The sequence below is a fragment of the Pseudonaja textilis genome, chromosome 1 (assembly GCF_049901715.1).
Source record: "Pseudonaja textilis isolate UNSWEBS1 chromosome 1, rPseTex1.2, whole genome shotgun sequence".
NCBI classification, from domain to species: Eukaryota; Metazoa; Chordata; class Lepidosauria; order Squamata; family Elapidae; genus Pseudonaja; species Pseudonaja textilis.
In genome coordinates this window covers 325,103,304-325,123,817 of record NC_141990.1, presented here as the reverse complement: position 1 = coordinate 325,123,817, position 20,514 = coordinate 325,103,304, and the positions used below count along the sequence as shown (strand labels likewise).

The 20,514-nt window shown below is 37.9% G+C and overlaps 1 protein-coding gene across 4 annotated transcripts in view; it reads right to left on the bottom strand.

Annotated features, from left to right (window-relative positions):
* Positions 1–17,770, bottom strand: part of CRTC1 (CREB regulated transcription coactivator 1) — a 91,199-nt gene extending 73,429 nt beyond the window's left edge. The window contains exon 1 of one of the 4 annotated variants that reach the window (XM_026699050.2): positions 17,480–17,770. In XM_026699050.2, the coding sequence (XP_026554835.2) occupies positions 17,480–17,626 (147 nt within the window). In that variant the 5' untranslated portion in view covers positions 17,627–17,770. The remainder of the gene's footprint in view (positions 1–17,479) is intronic. The other 3 variants (XM_026699052.2, XM_026699049.2, XM_026699051.2) reach the window with 3 other exon arrangements.
* Between the last annotated feature and the right edge of the window lie 2,744 nt (positions 17,771–20,514).

Sequence of the window (20,514 nt, the reverse complement as noted above, 5' to 3'; positions counted from 1 at the left end):
TATAATCTTCAATAAAATTATTGGGGGGAGACCCAAACCAGAGCAGAGAGTCATTCTACAGACAAATTCTTTTTAGGAATAGCCATTTATTCCTCCTGATGACCAACACTCATATGTTCACTTCAAAGCAGTATTTCTCTCTTAATAGCCCCAACTGTGACAAGATGGATTCCCGCTACTTAAGAGATGTGTACCACAAAAGCAAATCCCTCCTCTTTCAAAAGCATCCTTACTACTGCACGGTCCTGATCATCAGCCATCTGCCTCCCACACTAAGTAATACAGCAGAATGTCAGAATACTGCCTGCTAACACTTAGCCGCCTCCCCTCCACCCCCTCATTCAAAGGCTTATCTGTTCTTCACAGTGAAACTGTTTCCAGGGAAAGAGGATCTGAAATAAAGCTCTGCATTTCTAATCAAATCATAATAAGAGACCAAATAAAAAGATATCACTGCCCAACAACACAAGATTGCATCCGCAATCATAGCTTGGGGGGGGGGGCAGGGGGGGCAGCATCAAGGACAATGAAAGAAAACAGGCATTCAAGATTGAAGATGAAGAAGGGTGTATGTGGTGAGACAACAGCCCACAGTCTGAGCTGTTAACGAGGGAGAGTAAAAGCATGACGGTAAACAATGCTTAATGAAGAAAAATACTAGGGGGGGAGGGAAAAGACAAGGCATATAGTCAACAAGGAAAAATACTCGAGAGCAAACTCTGATGCACCGTCCCAGAAATGGAATAGCAAAGCATCTTGTTGCCACAAAAAAGCAAATAGGATAAAAGATAGAGCAACAGATACTGAAATTAATGTCAATAGATTCTAACTTCACATCTTTTTTTTTTAAAGCATGACAAGAAAATTAGCTTAAAGACATCCAAGGGTAGAACTATTATCACCCATCGTTCCAAAAGCCAAGAGTCATCCATTACAGGTAGTCCTCAACTTACGATCACAATCGAACCCCAAATTTATGTTGCTAACTGAGACATTTGTTAAATGAATCTTGCTCCATTTGATAATATTTTGCCACAGTTGCTAAGTGAATCACTGCAGTTGTTAAGCTAGTAACACAATTGTTAAATGAATCTGGTTTTCCCACTGACTTGGCTTGTCAGAAGGTCACAAAAGTGGATCACATGACCCCGGGACACTATGACAGTCATAAATGTGAATCAGTTCCCGAGCAGCTGAATTTTAATCATATGACCATGGGGATGCTGCAACAGGTCACTTTTTTCAGTGCCATTGTATCCTGATAATGTTTCAAGAAAAGAATATTTTACACTTTACTGGATTCATATCTTAAAGGCATCTTATATGTAGATCTTCATGTGTGAAAATCCAAACATCAACAGAGATGAAAGCAATTGTCTTACTTACTCCATATTCCTGTCAGGAAATCACTTCTGACCACACCAACCTAATCCATCACGAATAATAATAACTGAGTGGTGGAAACATGACCATGACCATGGCATAAACTTTGGCTATTCGTGTGATATGATACAGTTGGAATTATTAAGTGGGCACAAGTTGAACTGGATAGTTTGGTACAAAAAAAGCAAGAAAACTGATGACTATTCACTACACTTTACATCCTTCTAATGATATTGTAGATTCTGCCCCACAGAAATGGAAGCAGAAGTTTACTTCAGGTCAAACAAACTATCAAAGATGAAAAGCGTGCATTATCTGATTATGTAAAAGACAGCCAGGAATAAGCATTGATGCAAGTTAAAAATTGGAACCTACAAAACGTGCAGGAAATAAAAAGTGAATATTGAACTAATGTAATAAAAGCATGAACAGAATACTGGCAAGGAAAAGCACTACATAGTCAATTTCTACAAAAGATGGAGGGGGAAAAGGATGAAGATAAAAACTGGCAATGGCCTCACAACTGGAACATTAAAAAAAAAATGAAGCCTTTATTCTGGCTGTGAAAGAGCAAGCTATTTGAACAAATGCAATCAAGGCCAGAATTGAAAAATCATCAAATGATTCAAAGAGCAGATTGTGGAAAGAGGTAGAACAGTAGATCAGCTTGTGCAAGAAGATAGCACAAACTAATTATAAACAAACAACTGTAACACAGCTGCCAAAATGATTCACTGGGACATTTGTAAAAGTTATCATGTGCCAATGAAAAATTGATGGGAAAGTAAAGAGTTGAAAAAGTAGTCAAAATTGTTTAGGTTAAAGATATTGTGGAATTTCCAAATATGAACTGGTTAAGTCTTGTCTCATAACACACCAGCTTTAACTGTGTTTGAAAAGAAGAAACTATGATGTGGCAATATCTATGGACAGTACAATAGAAAACAAAGATTTGGAGAAGATCATAAAAGTATTAAGATCTGAAAATCAAAATTGAAGGATTATGGCATAAACTAGCAGGAGTGGCCCAAGTGGTTATTGGTATACTGGGTGCCATACCAAAACATCTTGGATTGCACTTAGAAAATACACACATTGACAAAGATCTCCATCTGTCAATTACAAAAGGCCGCACTACTTGGATTCACGATGACATCCTAGGTTTTTGGGAAGAACACCAGCTAAAGAACTGGAAACTGACTACGCATTGTTGCAAACTGCAAATATAAATAACCAGAATGATCACAAACTATGGCCTGACAAAGCAGCAACAATAAGTACATTGGAATATCTGCAAGAAATACCAGTTGCTTGTGGGACCACAAAATAGACAAAATAATAGAAAATGAAGCGAAAGTGGTCTGGGATTTTGCAATTCAAGCAAAAAAGCAAATGCCCCATAACTTTCCATACTTAACAACTGCCAATAGGAAAAACAAGAAAGTCTGAACAGTAGACATGGCAATACCTGGAGACAGCAGAAGAGAAGAAACTGGAGAAAATCACAAAAATCTGCAAATAGAAGTAGAAGTCTGGCAAAACAAAGCAAAGATAGTAATAGGTGCCTTAGATGCAATTCCGAAACGTCTGGAGAACTACTTAAAACACCATAATCACCACTGATAAAATTATCATCAGTCAATTGCAGCTTTACGTGGAACAGCTAACACCCTGCAACAATACCTTTAATGCCATCAAACAACATCTACCTACCCCAGATCCTGGGGAAGGATTTGATAGGTGGATAAAAATACCAATCAGTCCAAACATCTGGCTGATTGTGCAACAAACCAAAATAATTAACTGCTGTTAGACTTATATACCGCTTCACAGTGCTTGACAGCCCTCTCTAAGCAGCCTATTGCCCCCAACAATCTGAGTTCTCATTTTACTGACCTCAGAAGGATGGAAGGCTGAGTCAATCTTGAACCTGGTGAGATTTGATCTGCCATGCTCTAATGTGGTTGAGAGCTATCTTTGCAGTAGTGTATTCTACCAGAAGGTCACCCATGCCAGATAGGTCTCAATGGTAGAGCCAAAACTAAGTATATCCATTAATCCATTTAACGTGATGAGAAAAAACAAAAAGAATCCTATAACTGGATTGTCTGGATCAACAAGTATTGTGTGTTAGATGTCAAAGTTCCCGAGCATATGTCGACAAGTGGGCAACAAGATTCAAGAGCTATGGTTGAGCAACCAAGGCCTACTATTGTAAGATTACTGGGGGGAAAAAAAACAACCACAGACAAAAGTGTACTGTTTGAAAATTACACCATTATTGCCTGCTATTATAAATCGGAACCAACAAAGCGGGTGGGGATACTTAAAGAGAATGTTTGAACATTGGAAAAGAATTTATCCAGAATCAAGTATCACTGAACAACTATTAGCAGACAAAAGGAGATTCATTACCAGAAATAAAATATTCAGGGATGGAAGAGATTCAGAAAAATTGTGAAAATAGAAGACCCCAAAATAACACTAGACCAGGGGTTGCCAACCTTTTGGACCTCAGGGACTACCAAACTCATAATTTTAAATCCCGGGGACCACTAATATGAATTTTGACTGACAGCAGCTTACTGACGTTGGTGGGAGAAAGAGATCTGATCTAATCTCTCTCTCTCTCTCTCTCTCTCTCTCTCTCTCTCTCTCACACACACACACACACACACACACAAACACACACACACACAGAGCGCCAAGGGTGGGATTCAAATTTCTTAACAACCGGTTCTTGGGCATGGCATAATTTGTGGGTGTGGCTTGGTGGTCATGTGACTGGCTGGGCATGGCTTGTATGTAAATATTATAAATATTTATGTAATTATTATTTTTTATAAAAAAGAACAACTTTTACCCAAAATCAGGCAAAACAGGCAGGCAGATTGAGTTGCTCACAGAATCACAAATTCAGAGATCTATACTTCTGCTATTACCTGAGTCTGTCACATAAAATTTGCTTGCAAACAAATTCATAAAAATTTGCTAGTAAGCAAACTCACAAAATTAACTCACTACACACCATGCATGTAAATATTGACTATTTATTAAAAAAAGAGCAACTTTTACCCAAAATCAGGCAAAGCAGACAGGCAGATTGAGTTGCACACAGAATCACAGATTCACTTAGACATCTGTGTTTCTGCCATCAGCTATCTGAGTTTGCAACTGAATAGAACTTTCAATCCTAAGGAAGGTTCGGCTCTGCTTAAAAGCAGAGCTGAAGATCTACAGATTAGCTAGAAAGCAAGAAATCCAACAATTTCCTGCTTCCTAGCTAATCTAAATCTCCTAGCACAGCAGAACGGCTCATGATCAGGAGAAGAAAAAAAGGAAAAATAGCAACTTAGCAGGCAAGTTTGCCAGTTAAGGAGTGAGTGAGCGGGGAAGGTTCCCGCGGGCCATGTCAGTGGTGCAACCTTGTGTTCCCGCGCAGCCTGGATTAATTGCTTTGGGGAGTGCTCTGGGGGTGACATTTCTCTGCGGACCAATATTTTCTTGCGGACCACCAGTGGGCTGTGGCCCACTGGTCGGCGACCACTATACAAGACGACTAGTGGAAAGGACTCAGATATCAACAAATTGCAAGTATAAAGGGAAAAGCTGATACAAACTAAAGAACTGATAACTTAGAAGGAGCAACAACAACAGAGCAGTACAGGCCAGCACTGAAACCACCCATGAACTGACTCCCCGTCAAGAAAAATTAAAAGAAAAAAGAAAGCCAGCCTTGAACAGAGCATTAAAAAAAAGACCTGGCACCTAATGAAGGATGTGAATAAGGCCCATGCAGAAGTTAAAATAATATCTATCAAACAGAACAATCAGCTTGCTTCAGTACAGCAGTTGTGATGGTTACAGGAGAACTAGATAATGAAATGAGAAATCCAAAATTAAAATCATATTCAATTGAAAAACGGAAGATCAGATTGGAGGTCAAGGTAAAGGAATTAAGACCACATGTGAGTGATTTAAAGAACACAAAAAAACAAAAATTGAAGAATGTAAGGATCAAGTCTAGCCTAATAAAAAAAAATTGGCTTAGCAGCAGAAAAATTGAAGCAACTTTGGAAATAATAAAACAGCAAATAACTGCAATAGCAGGCAAAATTTAACATTATGAGGCACAAATCCAATTTAAGCAAAATCAGCTATGGTATTTCAATGAGAGTAGAGATTATTTTACCAAAGTATAAATGGGAATAAAAAATTCTGAAAATGGAAAACCAAACAAAAAGAGAACAATCCAGTTTTGAAAAGATCTATGGGAGGCTCAGAAAAGCTATAATAAAAATGCTGGGTGGATAAAAGAATTTCAAGATTAATTTAGTAAAAATCAAATAGAAGAACTAATAACAACAGCAGAAATGGTTAAAAATCAAGTGAAACTCACTTGAGACTTTCAAGAAGAGATTGGACTGCCATTTGTGAGAAATGGTGTAGGGTCTCCTGCTTGGGCGGGGGGTTGGGCTAGATGACCTGGCATGGTCCCTTCCAATTCTGATTATCTGTTATCTGAAAAGGATTCAAAACTGGACAACTCCTGGAAATAACCAACTGCATGGCTTTGGGCTCAAATATCTGATTAGCTTACATACAGTTATAGCTTCATGAATTATTGCATAAAGGCAATATCAGCGACTGGTTAATAAATGATAAAATCCATCTGATTCCAAAAGATAAGGAAAGGGACATCATCAGGAAACTACAGGCCAATAACAAATTTGCCTACAATATTTAAATTACTCTTTGTCATAATAACAGACAATATCTAAGATTATTTAGAAGAAAATAACATTCTCGCAGTAGAACAGAAAGGAAATAAATGAAAAGTATAAGTACAAAAGATCAACTACTGATTGGTAAATGGTTTTAGACAATAGCAAAAGGTGAAAAACATACATAAGGTATGGAAAGATTATACAAAGACATTTGATTCATTACACATAGGTGGATCATAAAATGTTTGGGAAGAACTGGTGCCAGTAAACTTTACAATGTTAATAGAAAAAAAATGAATCAGTGGAAGACAGAATTGGTGGCTATAGATGAAAAAAATATGGATTTGTCAACATTAGGAGAGGCATCTTCCAGGGTAACTAAGGACCAGTTTATTATTTGCCTTTGCTATGAGAGGTGGCTAAGACGCTGAGCTTGTCAATCAGAAAGGTCAGCGGTTCGAATCCTCAATACCGCGTAATGGAGTGAGCTCCTGTTACTTGTCCCAGCTTCTGCCAACCTAGCAGTTCGAAAGCATGTAAAAATGCAAGTAGAAAAATAGGGTCTACTTTGGTGGGAAAGTAACAGCGTTCTGTGCACCTTCAGCATTTAGTCATGCCAGCCACATGACTATGGAGACGTCTTCGGACAACGCTAGCTCTTTGGTTTTGTAACAGAGATGAGCACCAACCCCTAGAGCTGGAAACAACTAGCACATATGTGCGAGGGGACCTTTACCTTTACCTATGATCTCACTTTCATTGATTTCGACAAAAACAAATCTTGGTTACCAAATAGCAAAAAGTGCTACTAAATCTTACATTTGGTTTATATGGATGGTTTGAAGCTTTGTGGAAAACCAGAAATTGAAATCCAGTCATTGACAAATACCGTAAATTTTTTTAGCACAGATATAGCAATGGAATTTGGCCAAGAGAAATGTGTTACAGTAGCATGATTTAAGGACATTACAAATAGTAATGAAATTTAAACACTGAATGGCCAAACCATCAGGAGCCATCAAGATAAAGTCTACAAGTATCTGAGCATTTTACAGTTGGATAACATCAAGCATGGATAGGTAAAAAACGTGATTAGCAAATAATCTATACAAGTGAGAAAACTGTTAAAAACATAATTGAATGGGGGAAACACCACCAAAACCCTCAATATCTGTATCATACCTCTGATACAATACACAATTGGAATTGTTAACTGGACACAAGCTGAATTAGACAATCTAGGTTGAAAAAAGGAAGGTAATGATACTCCCTATGAACTATGTCACTCTAGTGATATTGATAGATTATCCTGCCCAACAGAAATGGAGATGGAAGTTTAACTCAGGTCAAAAAAAAACCTGTCAAAGAAGAAAAGAGTGCATTGGCTGATTATGTAAAAGGCAGTCAAGAACAAGCTTTGATGCAAGTTAAAATTGGAATTTACTGAATGTGCAGGAAACAAGTGGTGAATATCGAAATAATGTAAAAAAAAAAAAATCCAAACAGAATGCTGGCAAAGATTGAGGGGAAATGGGATAAAGATAAAACCAGGCAATGCCTTATAAATGGAACATTAAACATTAAAAACAAAAGAAACCAAGGGCTTGATTTAGCTTGTTCAAGAACAAGCTATTTAAACTAATGCAATCAAGGTCAGAAAATGAAAAATCATGAAATAATTCAAAGTGCAGATTGTGGAAAGAGGCAGGAGAATCACCACATTATATGCTCAGATCATGCAAGAAGATACCATAAACTGATTATAGAAAACAAAAAAAAACCAGTTGCCAAAATGATTCACTAGAACATCTGTAAAAATTACCAAGTTCTGGTAATGAAAACTTGGTGAGAATATAAAATATCGTGGTATTTCTGAACACAAACTGGAAAAGTCTTAACTCATAACACATCATATTTAACTGAGATTGAACAGAAGATGAAGAATTGGAAAAGATCACAAAGTATCAAGGTCTGAAAATCGAAATTGAACCATGCCATGGTGGTCCCAGTGATTATCGGGACACTGGGTGTCATACCAAAAAAATCGAACAGCACTTAGAAAATCTGCACACTGACAAAATTTCCATCTGTCAGTGACAAAAAGACCACACTGCTGAATCTGCACATACACTACTTTGATACATTAGATTAGAACATCCTAGGTTAATGGGAACAACTTGATGCATCTGAATGCCAACACCAGTAAACACCACTCGCAGCTGTGACTTCACACTGTGTGAACAGATAACAATAACCTACCTTTACTTTGTACAACTCAAAGCAGCACACATAATGCTCCTGCCTATTTTTCCCCACAACCCCGTGAGTCGATTGGGCTGTGAGCTAAAAAGCATGACACTGGCACTAGAAACTGGCCTCTGACATATATTCTTTGGGTGTTCAACATCAAGAAACTTTTATCTTCTTAACCCACCCACCCTAAAGATACAAATAACAACATCCCTTTTATCAAGTTCATTTCTGATTCAAAACATGGTTAGAATTAACAATTCAAGTGCTAAAGTAAAAGTCTTTCTGATAATTTGTCACCTAATCATTTGGAGACTGAATTCAGGCATGCAAACTTGTACTTAGCACTAAGCTGAAGATGCTTCCACAGACCTATTCTCTTAAATATTATTCTGCAGAGGAAATCACAATCATGTCCATGAAACACACAGAATCCATGCCAAGACAAACCAGGTGCGCATATGATGTGTTTTCTGAATACTTTCCCCCCTGCAAAACATGTTTTCTTTCTTTCACTGACTTTTTTGTCACTCTCTTTTGTGAAGCTCTGCTGACTGTTTACAATATATTTTCCTACCAGGAAGATGAGAGGATACACTACAATTGGCAAAGTAACCACATGAATGGTTGTGCTCTCTGTTCAGTCATGAAGAAACAATCAGTTGGCAGGACATGAATGGGGATAATGTCCTAAAGCACCTTCTGTTCTAACTAGCAATATTTTACTTAAACACAGTTGAAGTTAAAGCAAGGCAAAAGCCTTGCTGTGCAGAGCTGACAAGCAACAAAATCCCCAATGCAAGGAGAATAAGAGCTCCAGTTTCAGACACAGGAGTTGTGTATGTTTGCCATCAATCCCATCAGCCCAATTGACTGACTTTATGGCACCATAGCACAATCACTTTCACCAAATGATCACTCAATGGATAGATTCAAAATCTCATCAACAATAAGGAGTAAGGCTATTTCTATGTGGACCCAAACTGAATATTTAATTAAGAAGCTCATCGCCTTGGGACAACACTTATTAGTCTAAACTACCTCAAAGAGTGTCTGTGACAATTGACAGAAGGATAAACTATGCATCCCACACAGTGGTGGGATTCAAATAATTTAACAACCAATTTTCTGCCCTAATTATTAATTCCAATCACCAGTTCACCAATCTGCTCAGAAAGTTAACAACCGGTTCTCCTGAACTGATGCAAACTGGCTGAATCCCACCACTGATCCCACGCTAACCAAACTAAGGAAAAATGTCACATTTTGAAGAGGGTTGTTTTTTTGCAGTTACCATATATTTCACAATTATTTAGGCAACATTCACACAACACATTAAAAAAAAACTCATACCTTTAATGTCCCACATGTGCTTTTTCAAGAGGAAACTGGATTTTCTGGTTTTTCTTTGAAGACATTTTGCTTCTCATCCAAGAAGCTTCTTCAGCTATGAGAATTGCTGAAGAAGCTTCTTGGATGAGAAACGAAACGTCTTCAAAAAAAAAAAACAACCCCAGAAAGTTCAGGTACCTTTTGTAAAAGCACCTTTGGAATAACTATGATCCGGATGACTGAGAATCTCCATAGAAGTCCTACCTTTAATATTTTGTGGAATATAATTGCTACACTTGTGCTCATGAACAGAATTTTTATTCTTGTGTTATTTTTAAAGTAATGATATTTTAAAAATATGTCAAGTAATTTTTAATTCATCAATTATTTGACAGAATTTTTAAAAAATGTAGAATGCCATTGCTGGTGCATCTTTATTGCAAAAACTCAAAATGCTTGAAATCAATTGTTAAAACTTCCTTGCACTTGACTCTTGGTGATAATATGAATAGCCTACTCTTTGTTGGCTCAGATATTCCATAATTGGTTAAATTCTTCAGGTGGAGTGAATAGAAAAATATGCAAATGGATATTGGACTGTTCCTTTGTGCTTAGTTGGTCATTTGTGGCATCCTATTTAATATTTATAAAGATGAATGGAAGAAGCACCAAATTTATATTTTAAAAAACCTGGAGAAATCTCAATTCATGAGAAATGTTGAAACAAATGGAATTTTCTATCCCCAAAATATGCCTGGCCCTTTCTCCTTTTAGCATTTATGATGATGCTAAACCTTTCTTTCTAAGCAAGATTTTGGTACATAATATATTGAGGAGCTATATTGATGAGCCATAATGAAGTTTAATTGTTTACGACTTATTTCCTATATATTATTTTTATTGTTGCATATTTACCAGAGTTTTATGATTCGGCAATATAATTTTTGCAATAATTAATGTGATAATAATAAAAAGAATTGGTTGCAATTGCTTCAAGAAGGCATCTTTAAAATGCTGCATAAAATGACAAATAAAGTTCTATGCAGCATTGTTTTTCTGTCCTGAAAACATATGAATCAGTTGCCCAAATGATTCTCAATCAAAATTTCAGAGCCTTTCAAAGAATGCAAAGCATTTGCATCCCCTTAGGTGCCATTCAAGGGATACAGATAAAAAGGAACATTACCATGCTTCAATCATAGAGCAGAGGATAAGGGATTTTACTGAAGTAAGCATGGAGTTAAGGAATAAATTCTTCTGAAGATCTTCTAGAGCAGAGGCAAAAACCAAGTTACCAGAACAACTAAGCTACTTCAAATAAAGAGCTACCAAAAAGTAACATTAACAATATTAGCAAGTAGCTGAACGAACCCTGGCGCATCCATTTATAATATCCACTGGAAAACAAATGATAAATGTAATAATTTGTTTATTACTAGGCTATTTTACACCCTCAGAAAAAGCGCACAAATACTAATGGACATGAAGTGCAAGATAATACAGAGAAAGGAATGACAGTGAAAAAACAAGGCTCCATAAAATTTAAGAAGGAAATTCGTTTTTCAAAAATCCATGTAAAATTTTCCTGGAACAGGGAATAATTATAGATTGGTGGCCATACCTACAGCTGCAGGTGAGATACAAAAAAGATATAGAAGAATTTGGCATTGATAAGGAGAAATAACAAATTGATAAAATTTTACTAGGACCAGAAGAGAAATTTATAATCAAATGTACAGTTATTTATTAAAATTTGATAGGGAAGAGGAAGTAGTTAAATATGATAGCCCGGGCAAGAAATTTTGGTTACAGTATTCAGTTAGAGGAATGGGGAAAACTGTGGGCTAAAAATTACAAATTAACAATGTCTGCTGCCTATAAGAAAAATCTTTATAAAATGTTTTACCGTTGGCATCTAGCCCCAGCAAGATGGCAAAAATATACCCAAATTTGAGTCCAGAAAGCTAGAAATGTAAGCACAAACAAGATACCTTCCTTCATATGTGGTGGTCATGTCCCGAAGCAAGAAAATATTGGAATAAAATAAGGAATTGGTTACAAGAAATTATTGGTCTCTAAATTGCGTTTAAACCTGAAATGGTTCTATTAGGAATAATTAGAGGAATATATTATAATACATATATTGACGGCGGCAAGAATTGCTTATGTACAGAATTGGAAACTAGATAGTAACCCCTCCGAAAGTATGATAATAAAGAAAGTAATGGATTCCAGAGAGATGGTCAAACTCACATTGGAACTGCAAGATAGAGAAGGTATGGAATATTATATGGTCTGTGAAAAGTGGTATAATTGGCTAGATAGTAGAAACAAAAATTAATGGAAATATGTAAATGAAAATGTCATTGTCACAATGTTGCGAAGACTGTAAATGAGGTTTTTTTAATGTGGAAAAGTACAATAAAAAATATTTTTAAAAAACCTGTTCCTGGATGAGTATAAAGCCAGACTCACAGCTTGAATAATCACTCTGTAATTCGTAGTTACTGGATTTTTTTTTTTTTTGCAAGAACCACAAGGGACTAGGAGGAGCTGGAGGAAAATGTATTTTCAAGCACTGGTTGCCAATTAAGATATTACAAGAATATTACAGTGCCGTATCTGCACTGCATTTGCCATGGATGCTATAATTCCATGTTTGAATTTATTCAATATACAAGAACAATCCGAAAGTTTGCTTAAGTGGGGGAGGAAGGAGGGAGAAGAAACCCTCACAACCCTTACTGATTTGCCAAATGCAGTAATAGTAAGTAGCACACTGATTTAACTATGTTGTCAATGACGTTAAGAACTCATAGAAAAGGGCACATTAAACAGCAGAGCACAGAGCTACATCACTTTCATCAGCCCTCTATAAACCACTACCATCAATATAGCCCAATAAATGTCTCTACACCCCACAGCACATCCTGTTTAATTCTCTATATCAACTACATCTGTTCTTCTGCAACAATGAACACCAGTGTGAAGGTAACAAGAAATGAAGAGTTCAAATAGCTCATACTGTGTAGCTAGATATTAATTTGTTGTCAGATACTATGGGACACAACTGGAATTCCCTATCATGCATTTTTCAAATGCATATTCTTATCTTTCTTCAGAAATCCAAAATAACGTATATAGTTTTAGCCCAAATTTAGGGGGGGAAATCTTATATCAGCCCTGTAAGGTAAATTAGAGATGGCCCCAAATCACCCAGCAAGCTTCATAATCAGGTGGATATTTTAAATCTGTGTTGCCTTACTTCTAGCCCAGAGCTTTTCTAATCCTTATATTCTGACATACGATACATTTTCATAATAATACAATATAGCATTTGTATTGAAATATCAGTATTAAGAATTCAACCAAAATGTGGAAAGGACTTTATATATATAAAGGAATTTATTCTATATAAAGACTTAAGGCTGCAACAAGTTACTACAATAAAAGATCCATAAATGGGAAAACACACACACTCAACAGGGAAGAGTGTGCTTTGATCTACTGTTCCAATTTGTAATGTAATTTATATCACATTCCAAATTACTTCATTCTTAGTGCCTTCTTCTGAGGTGCCCCTAATAAATTAGATGTCTTTACACTAACTAGGATCCCAAATATCCTGCTGGCATTTACAAGCTGATCATCCCACTTCTCTTACAAGGGAAAAAATCAAATATTTTTATCTCAACTCTGAAGGAACTTTTATGCCGGCTGTAATCTTTAATATGTGGGAAGAACTTACAGGATGGTCCTTACCAGCATGAATCTTCACTGTAAGCACACAATGTGGCTCCACCAAAAATTAGACCATATGTATTCATTTATTATAAATATATGTTTCCCTTTGGTTGACATATAATTATAATAACCACAATAACCATTAAAAACAAACATTGGTAGAAATATTTTTCTTTGCCAAACAGGAGATACTGATGAGTGCAGTCATGTAGAGCCTTCAATTTAATTCCAAAAAGGTGTCTAGAGGCATGGGTTCACAATTCTTAGCCGATCTATCTTTCCTAAGGTCACATGGCAGCTGCAGAAAACAAGACAAACCCAAGAAAAGATACTGCTACTTCAAAGTGTTGCAGACAGATGCTATGTTCACACCTCCGATATACCTTGAAGCACCTTTTTTATATTATTTCAAAAAAATGCTGCACAGTGTTGGTGACCTTTTCATGGGATAACAGGCTATTACTTGATAATAGCAAAAGTAAAATCCTGTTATGTTCATCCCATCCATTTTCTGAAACAAAGTCATTGGTTAAATTATTTCCATTGTTAACTCTTTGCGGACATGCTGCAAATCCCATCACTCAAGACAAATTCCTTGTGTGTCCAATCACAGTTGGCCAATAAAGAATTCTATTTCTTGAATGGTTTTATTGTTTTTAATTATTTTAACTTTTATAGTTTTAGAATTTAAGCCATTCAATCACTTGGCTGAGATGGGCTCTTATACAAATTGATTAAATAAAGTTGCATTTGTAAAATAAAATAATTTATTAAACTTATCTCCCCCACTTAATGACCCGGGGCAGCTCACAACAAAGAAATAAAGACATATAAAATCAGTAAAAGAGAAAAGGTGGAAAGGACAGACCAGACGGAGTGAAACAAAGATGTTCACCTTCCTTGGCTGTGTGAGGAGCCAGGTATTCATTCTCCTCAACAATAATCTCTGAATCTTCTCTTCTGGGGGCTATTCAGATGGCTGGGGGAATGCAAAAGTACTGCAAATAATGTGCGATTCTGGAATCCCAGTAGACAAAACTGTTTATGGAGTGTGCCCACCCTGCAAGAACAAAATGGGTGGGCACATCCTATGAGAAACAGGCAGTCTCCCAAGTAACTGGGCCATGTAGGATTTTTTAGATGACAACCAGCATTTTAAGAAGGTTCATTTTGTCCCACTGTAATATTTCTAATTGTGACATTTATAAGCATCTAACTGCATTGCAACAGACATTCTCCCATCGTTAAAGTCATTTCTTAGAAGATGATAGCTAATCATTCTGTTGATATTTCATTTACAAAATGTAACATTCCCCTTTAGTTAATAACTTAATTTCAACACAAAGCCATTTTTTCTCACTGAAAGAACAGTGACTTCAGAAAAGAGCTGTGTACCACAATTCAAAGTTCTAGTAACATTTTATTACTAATATAGCTACAACACACATTGCAAATTCCTGGGGTAGTTATAAAGCAATCTACATAAGCTAATACCCAAACCAACTCCTAAGGAATCAACTGTTTAAAGTGCTTTGTTGAATAGATGTGATACACTAAAATGATAGAAGCACTATCTTGATCTCTCTGATTTTCACAATTACACAACTCTGCAAGGATAGGAAATAAAATTATTTTCTCCAACGTTTTCTTTTTCAGTAAGAGCAAGTGGATATTAAATATCCTTGATCTCATATATTTCCAGCCAGAGACAGACATAATACAAGGGAAAGATATTTTCTATTTGTTCAAATCCAGATACTCCACCCAAGCAGGAGAGCATTAATTGCATTCTAGCATGGAAAAGAATGATTCTCCCTGATGTAACAGCAGTGTCTTGATGACAATTCATACTTCATTAAGTGTATTGTGATACCTGATCACACTGACCCACATTACAAAATCCAGTAACAGATTCTTAAAGACTGGATACCTGTTTCCTTAAATGAATAAAGATTCCATACTATAGATTGGAATTTCCTTGTAATTCTCCCTGCTCATCTAACATTAAGCAGTTGCTTAAACAAATTGAAAGAGAGCCTCTTCTCACAATGCCCTCACAATTTCCTATAGGAAAATATATACCATCTAAAAGAAAAGATGGATAGAAGTCATCCTTTCAACAATTCACACACAACCATGTAAATTAGATGTAAGCATTTTCTAATTTTGCATTGCCTTCATTTTCACATTTCTCTTTTATCCAGGAAAAGATTTTTAACCCCCTTTTCTTAATTTGCTCTTAAACGCACACAGGGAGAATGAATTGATTCCCTTATGCATAAATTAAGGGCTAATTAATTTCCTTCCCAGTTCCATTTCCACAAATACACAATACTGCTTTATCCCTCAATACTGCCCTGTCTTTTATACAAATAAGAGACTGGGAGCTATGAACCTCCTCACTACAAACATAACAACATGAGATGTAATTACAACATGTCTTGAATGTTTTAATTAAACACTCCTCCCAATATACACAAGACTCTTCAATTCCCTGCCCATAAATTGGGAAGAGAGTTGCTATTATTTCCTTCCCTTACATTTGGAGGGGATTTACTCTATAACTTCTTCATATATTTATAAGGAAGATGTATAAACTATTATCTATACATTGAGCAGGGACTATCTGCCTAAAATTATAGGCACTGCTAACCTCTTCCCCATATTTGCCATTATACAAAATATTCTTTATTGGCCAAGTGTGATTGGACACACAAGGAATTTGTCTCCGGTGCACAAGCTATCAGTATGCATACACATACAAGCAAACAAAATGATAAATCATAAGATACAATCATAAATCATAAGATACAACCAACAAAGTGACAGTAATAAGATACCAATAAGAGTAGGAAGGGTAATAGTAAAAGAGTCCTGCTATATGATTAGATATCTGAAATATTAATTTAATTTGGCCCATCCCTTGAGGAAAGAGTAGTTTGTCGTTATGACCTCTTTCATCAAAATCCACTCATTCTCTTTTATTCCTATGATATTTAATAAAAGAAAGACAAAAGTGTTATGATCTCTTCTGTTTTGGAGGGGTTAACTCCACTCCCATGTTCCCCCACCCCTATTCTTATTAATCCAGTATCCCCCACTTGAAGCAGAAAGGAATTAAGATTCCTTCTCCTGACCCACTCACCTTCCAAGCTTGCTATCTATCTGTCTGTCTATCTATCTATCCTTTATCCATCTTTTAATAACTCCATGATAGATTGAGAAAGCACAATTTCCATCCTTGTACCAAGATAAGCATACAGGTAGGTCATTTCATCCCCCTTGACCTCCTTTCTTTTAGTCTACCCATCTTTGCACTCCATCTCTCACCCAAAGTCTGCACCTTTTAATTTCAATGTCTTTTAATTCCAATTCCTTTTGCAAGGGGAGGGAATGCATGCAGCATTTTTTACACGTATTAAACGACATCCTCCTGCCTTTCCGATCACAAATACTAAGGCCCGTTGGCAAATAACATAAGCCATTACTTATAAGGATAATAATAATCACAACATTGACGGGATTTTTTTTTTTTTAACCGGGGGCTTAACTTCTCCCTTTTTTCTAAAACAGGGTGGGTTTTTTTTGTTTTGATTCCCAGCTTCATCCCTAGTCAGGGGGCGTCAGCCCCCCCCCCTTTTAATTGCCCCCCCTCAACTTGAAACGACGGGCTCTCCCCTCAGTTCTCTCTCTCTCCACCCCCCCCACACCCACTCGGTGAGGGGGAAAAGGATGCAGATCCGGCGTCTCCCACGCCACACTTATTTTAAATCCCCTTCCCTCACCCCCCCACCCCAAACTGAGGGGTGGTCTTTAAACACCTCCCCTTTTCTCGGGGAAAAGGGAAAAAGACGGTGCCCCTAGACACCCCCGACCTCCCCTCAGGAAATTTTAGAAAACGGCCCCCTGCCTAAGCCCCACAGTGAAGAGGGGCGAATTTCGATGCAACCCCCCCGTCCTTTCTGAGGGGACTCGGGCAGCGCGTCAGTCCAGCGGTCCCTCCCGCTCTCCATCCTTCCCTTCCTCCGGCGGGTCCTCCTCACCCGGTGGGCGCGCGTCAGGCTGAGGTCTTTCATGACCTCCTCGAAAGCCGCCGTCTCCTCGGCCTGCTTCTGGTTGTGCAGCGCGATCTTCTCGCTGAATTTCCGCGGGTTGTTCGACGACGCTGCCGCCATCTTCCCCGTCCGCATCCCTCCTCCTCCTCTGCCCCCCCCAACCCCTGATTCCCCCCTCCCACCGGGCTCCAGACACCACCACCAACCAGGCGGCGCCAACTGCGCAGGCGCGCCAGGAGAGAGACGAGGCCGAAGTGAGCGCCTGTGAAAGGCTAGGACCGCGCTTCTGCGCGTGCGCTGCCCGAGCCAACAAAAAACCCCGGCCCGAACTGCGCAGGCGTAAGAACAGGCAGACTAGGGAAAGGGAGGTGGAAGGAGGGCAGAGTCGCGACTTGCGAAGCCAACCTGGAGGCGAGGCACTTCGGCGCACGCGCGGTACTTTCCTCGGCTTCGTCGCAACTCCTTGAAGCAGGCGCACAACGGACTTTTTTTCTCCCTATCTCTATGGGCCGAGTAGTTCTTTCTACGCTTGCGCGGCGGTTCTTCTCATTCCCCCTTCATACTTAGCAGGCAAGTAAGCGGGCTGTGTCACGCATGCTCAGAGCGTCTATCCAAAATTGTTTAAAGAGCGAAGCTATCTGTCTCCGTTCTCTCTAGTTGTCCTTTCTTATTAGGGGGACTTTATTCTCTTTAAAAAATTCCCCTTCACATGTCTCTTTCCTATTTCTCAGTAGCTGCATTTATCCAATAGCTTTAAATTGGTGCGTGGATTTATTTATTTTTGGGGATACTTTCTCCATTTGCACCATCTTCAGCAGCTTAGTCTAAGTTCAGTGTTTCTTAACCTTGGCAGCTTGAAAATATGTGGACTTCAACTCCCAGAATTCCCAAGTCATTCATTATCTATGCTGGTTGGGGAATTCTGGGAGATGAAATCCACATATCTTCAAGTTCTTAAGATTGAGAATCATTAGATGAGCCAACAAGTAGTTTGCACCAAGCTAAGGATGAACCCCTAACCAATATCAAACTCTGGCTATGAAATGGATTCAGGAGAACACCAAGATATTGTATACTGTCAAGATTTTTTCAAAGACACTCATATCAACCCAGGTTACCATGGCTTGTTTAACAAACTTAGAACAAACTAACCTGGCTGAGCAGTTATATGTTAATACAGTACAATCATTCTCTTAACTATGGAGGCTCTTTCCATGGATTTATTGCACATTCTTCAAAGCTATAAAATAACCCAGTGTTTCTCATTTTTGCAATCATTAAGTTGTGTGAATTTAACTCCCAGAACTCGGGGAATTAAGATGGGATCCCAAAATCCCATGCCAACTAGGGAATTCTGGGAGTTGAAATGCATTCTCGGAGGGAGATTGACAGTTCAAAAATGTATAAATAAATGCATACAAACATCTGGTATTCTGGTTGCTTCAATTCTTCATTTTAATCATTCTGATCTCTTGGAAACTGAGTAATTTAAACTGTAAATAAATCATTCAGAAATAAATAGCCAATGATATTAGGACAAGAAGCACTAGATAATATCCAGATTTGTATGCTAGTTATATATGATACAGAGTACTTTTACACTGTAACATTGATCAGCATTTATATGCTATATTAATCCTTCTGAATTAGAAAAAGGATACTTCTGAATTTCAGTAGCTAGCAATGGAGGAAATATTTGACCAGACTGTTGGTAGAAAAATCCTTCTGAGTTCAGTTCCAAGTGGGGAAAAAGACACTGGAAACATGGAGGCTGTTTGGAAAGATGGTTTAATGGTGGACAGCAGGACCACATGGCTTGGAGCTCCAAAGTGAAAAGGAAGGATGATCAAATACTTCAACGTGAGAAGAGAAGGTCAGGAAGGGCTGAGCTGCTGAGAGTGTCTGAGTTTTATAACCTTTGTTGGGATTTGAATTGGAGCTTGTATTCTGATTGGTTGTCAGACTCCCATGAGGCCATGCAGGGGCAATTCTGTAAGTTGTCCTGAGTTCCAGGCTTGGTTGAGCCTTGCTGGATGATGATGATGCCCTGAAAAGATTTTTGAGCAATTGTTATAGCTTTACCTGGAGATCTTTGGTATGTAAAGTATTCTGGCCCAGGCCTTAATGACCCACCCATTAACAAAGGTGGGGGTGAGCTTCTACTTCTGAGGTGAGTTTCTGCTTCGGAGTTTCTACTCTTTTTAGAGAAAATATTCTGCCTTTTTAATATTTCCTAGGATATTTCAATTTTCTAGGAGAGGTGTGGGTGCTAACTTCCTACAGGACCACTGAAACAAATGATTGAAAACTGATTTTCCTGCACAGTAAGGGGTGATTAACTATGATTCAGGACATCTACTCTATTACAGTCATCCAATCTTTGACCAGCCACAACTCTTAGTTAGGATTCACCAAAAGCTTAAAACAAGACAAAGGGCGAAAATTATAGTGTTCTTGGCATCCCTTTCTAGGTGAACATTCTTCACAAGCCTGGGCCAAGTTGAAGGCACTGGAGACAGAACAAAATCCTTATTGATTTACTTTAATCCGGGGTTGATTTAAATTGATGACATTGATTTAATTAACCTTGTATGTGAGAATAGAGTTGAGAAGAGGTTGTTATGGAGGAGTGATGAAAGATTTGATTTTTTTAATTTTTTTTGTAGAGCAGAACCTTTATTATCACAGCACTGACCTTGTTTTTCCTCCATTGCGGGTCACATTTTTGTTGTGATGCTGGGCTTTTAAGCTCCTATTGAGTAGCAATTTTGGCTTAAAAGTGGGATAGAATGTCACCAAAGCCAGACAGCAATATCCAAGTTGTGTGCAAGGTCTCACACATCTGTGATATGACACCCAGAGTGACTCAGCCACTTACTTTTGTTATATAAGAGGCAGAGAAGACTGCCATTTCCCTGGAGAGATTAGCACTGGTATCTTTGTAGACCCACATATATACCATCCTATGGGGGAAAAGAATGCATTTTGTGTTGGAGGAACAGGTTTTGTCCTCGGGATGCAGT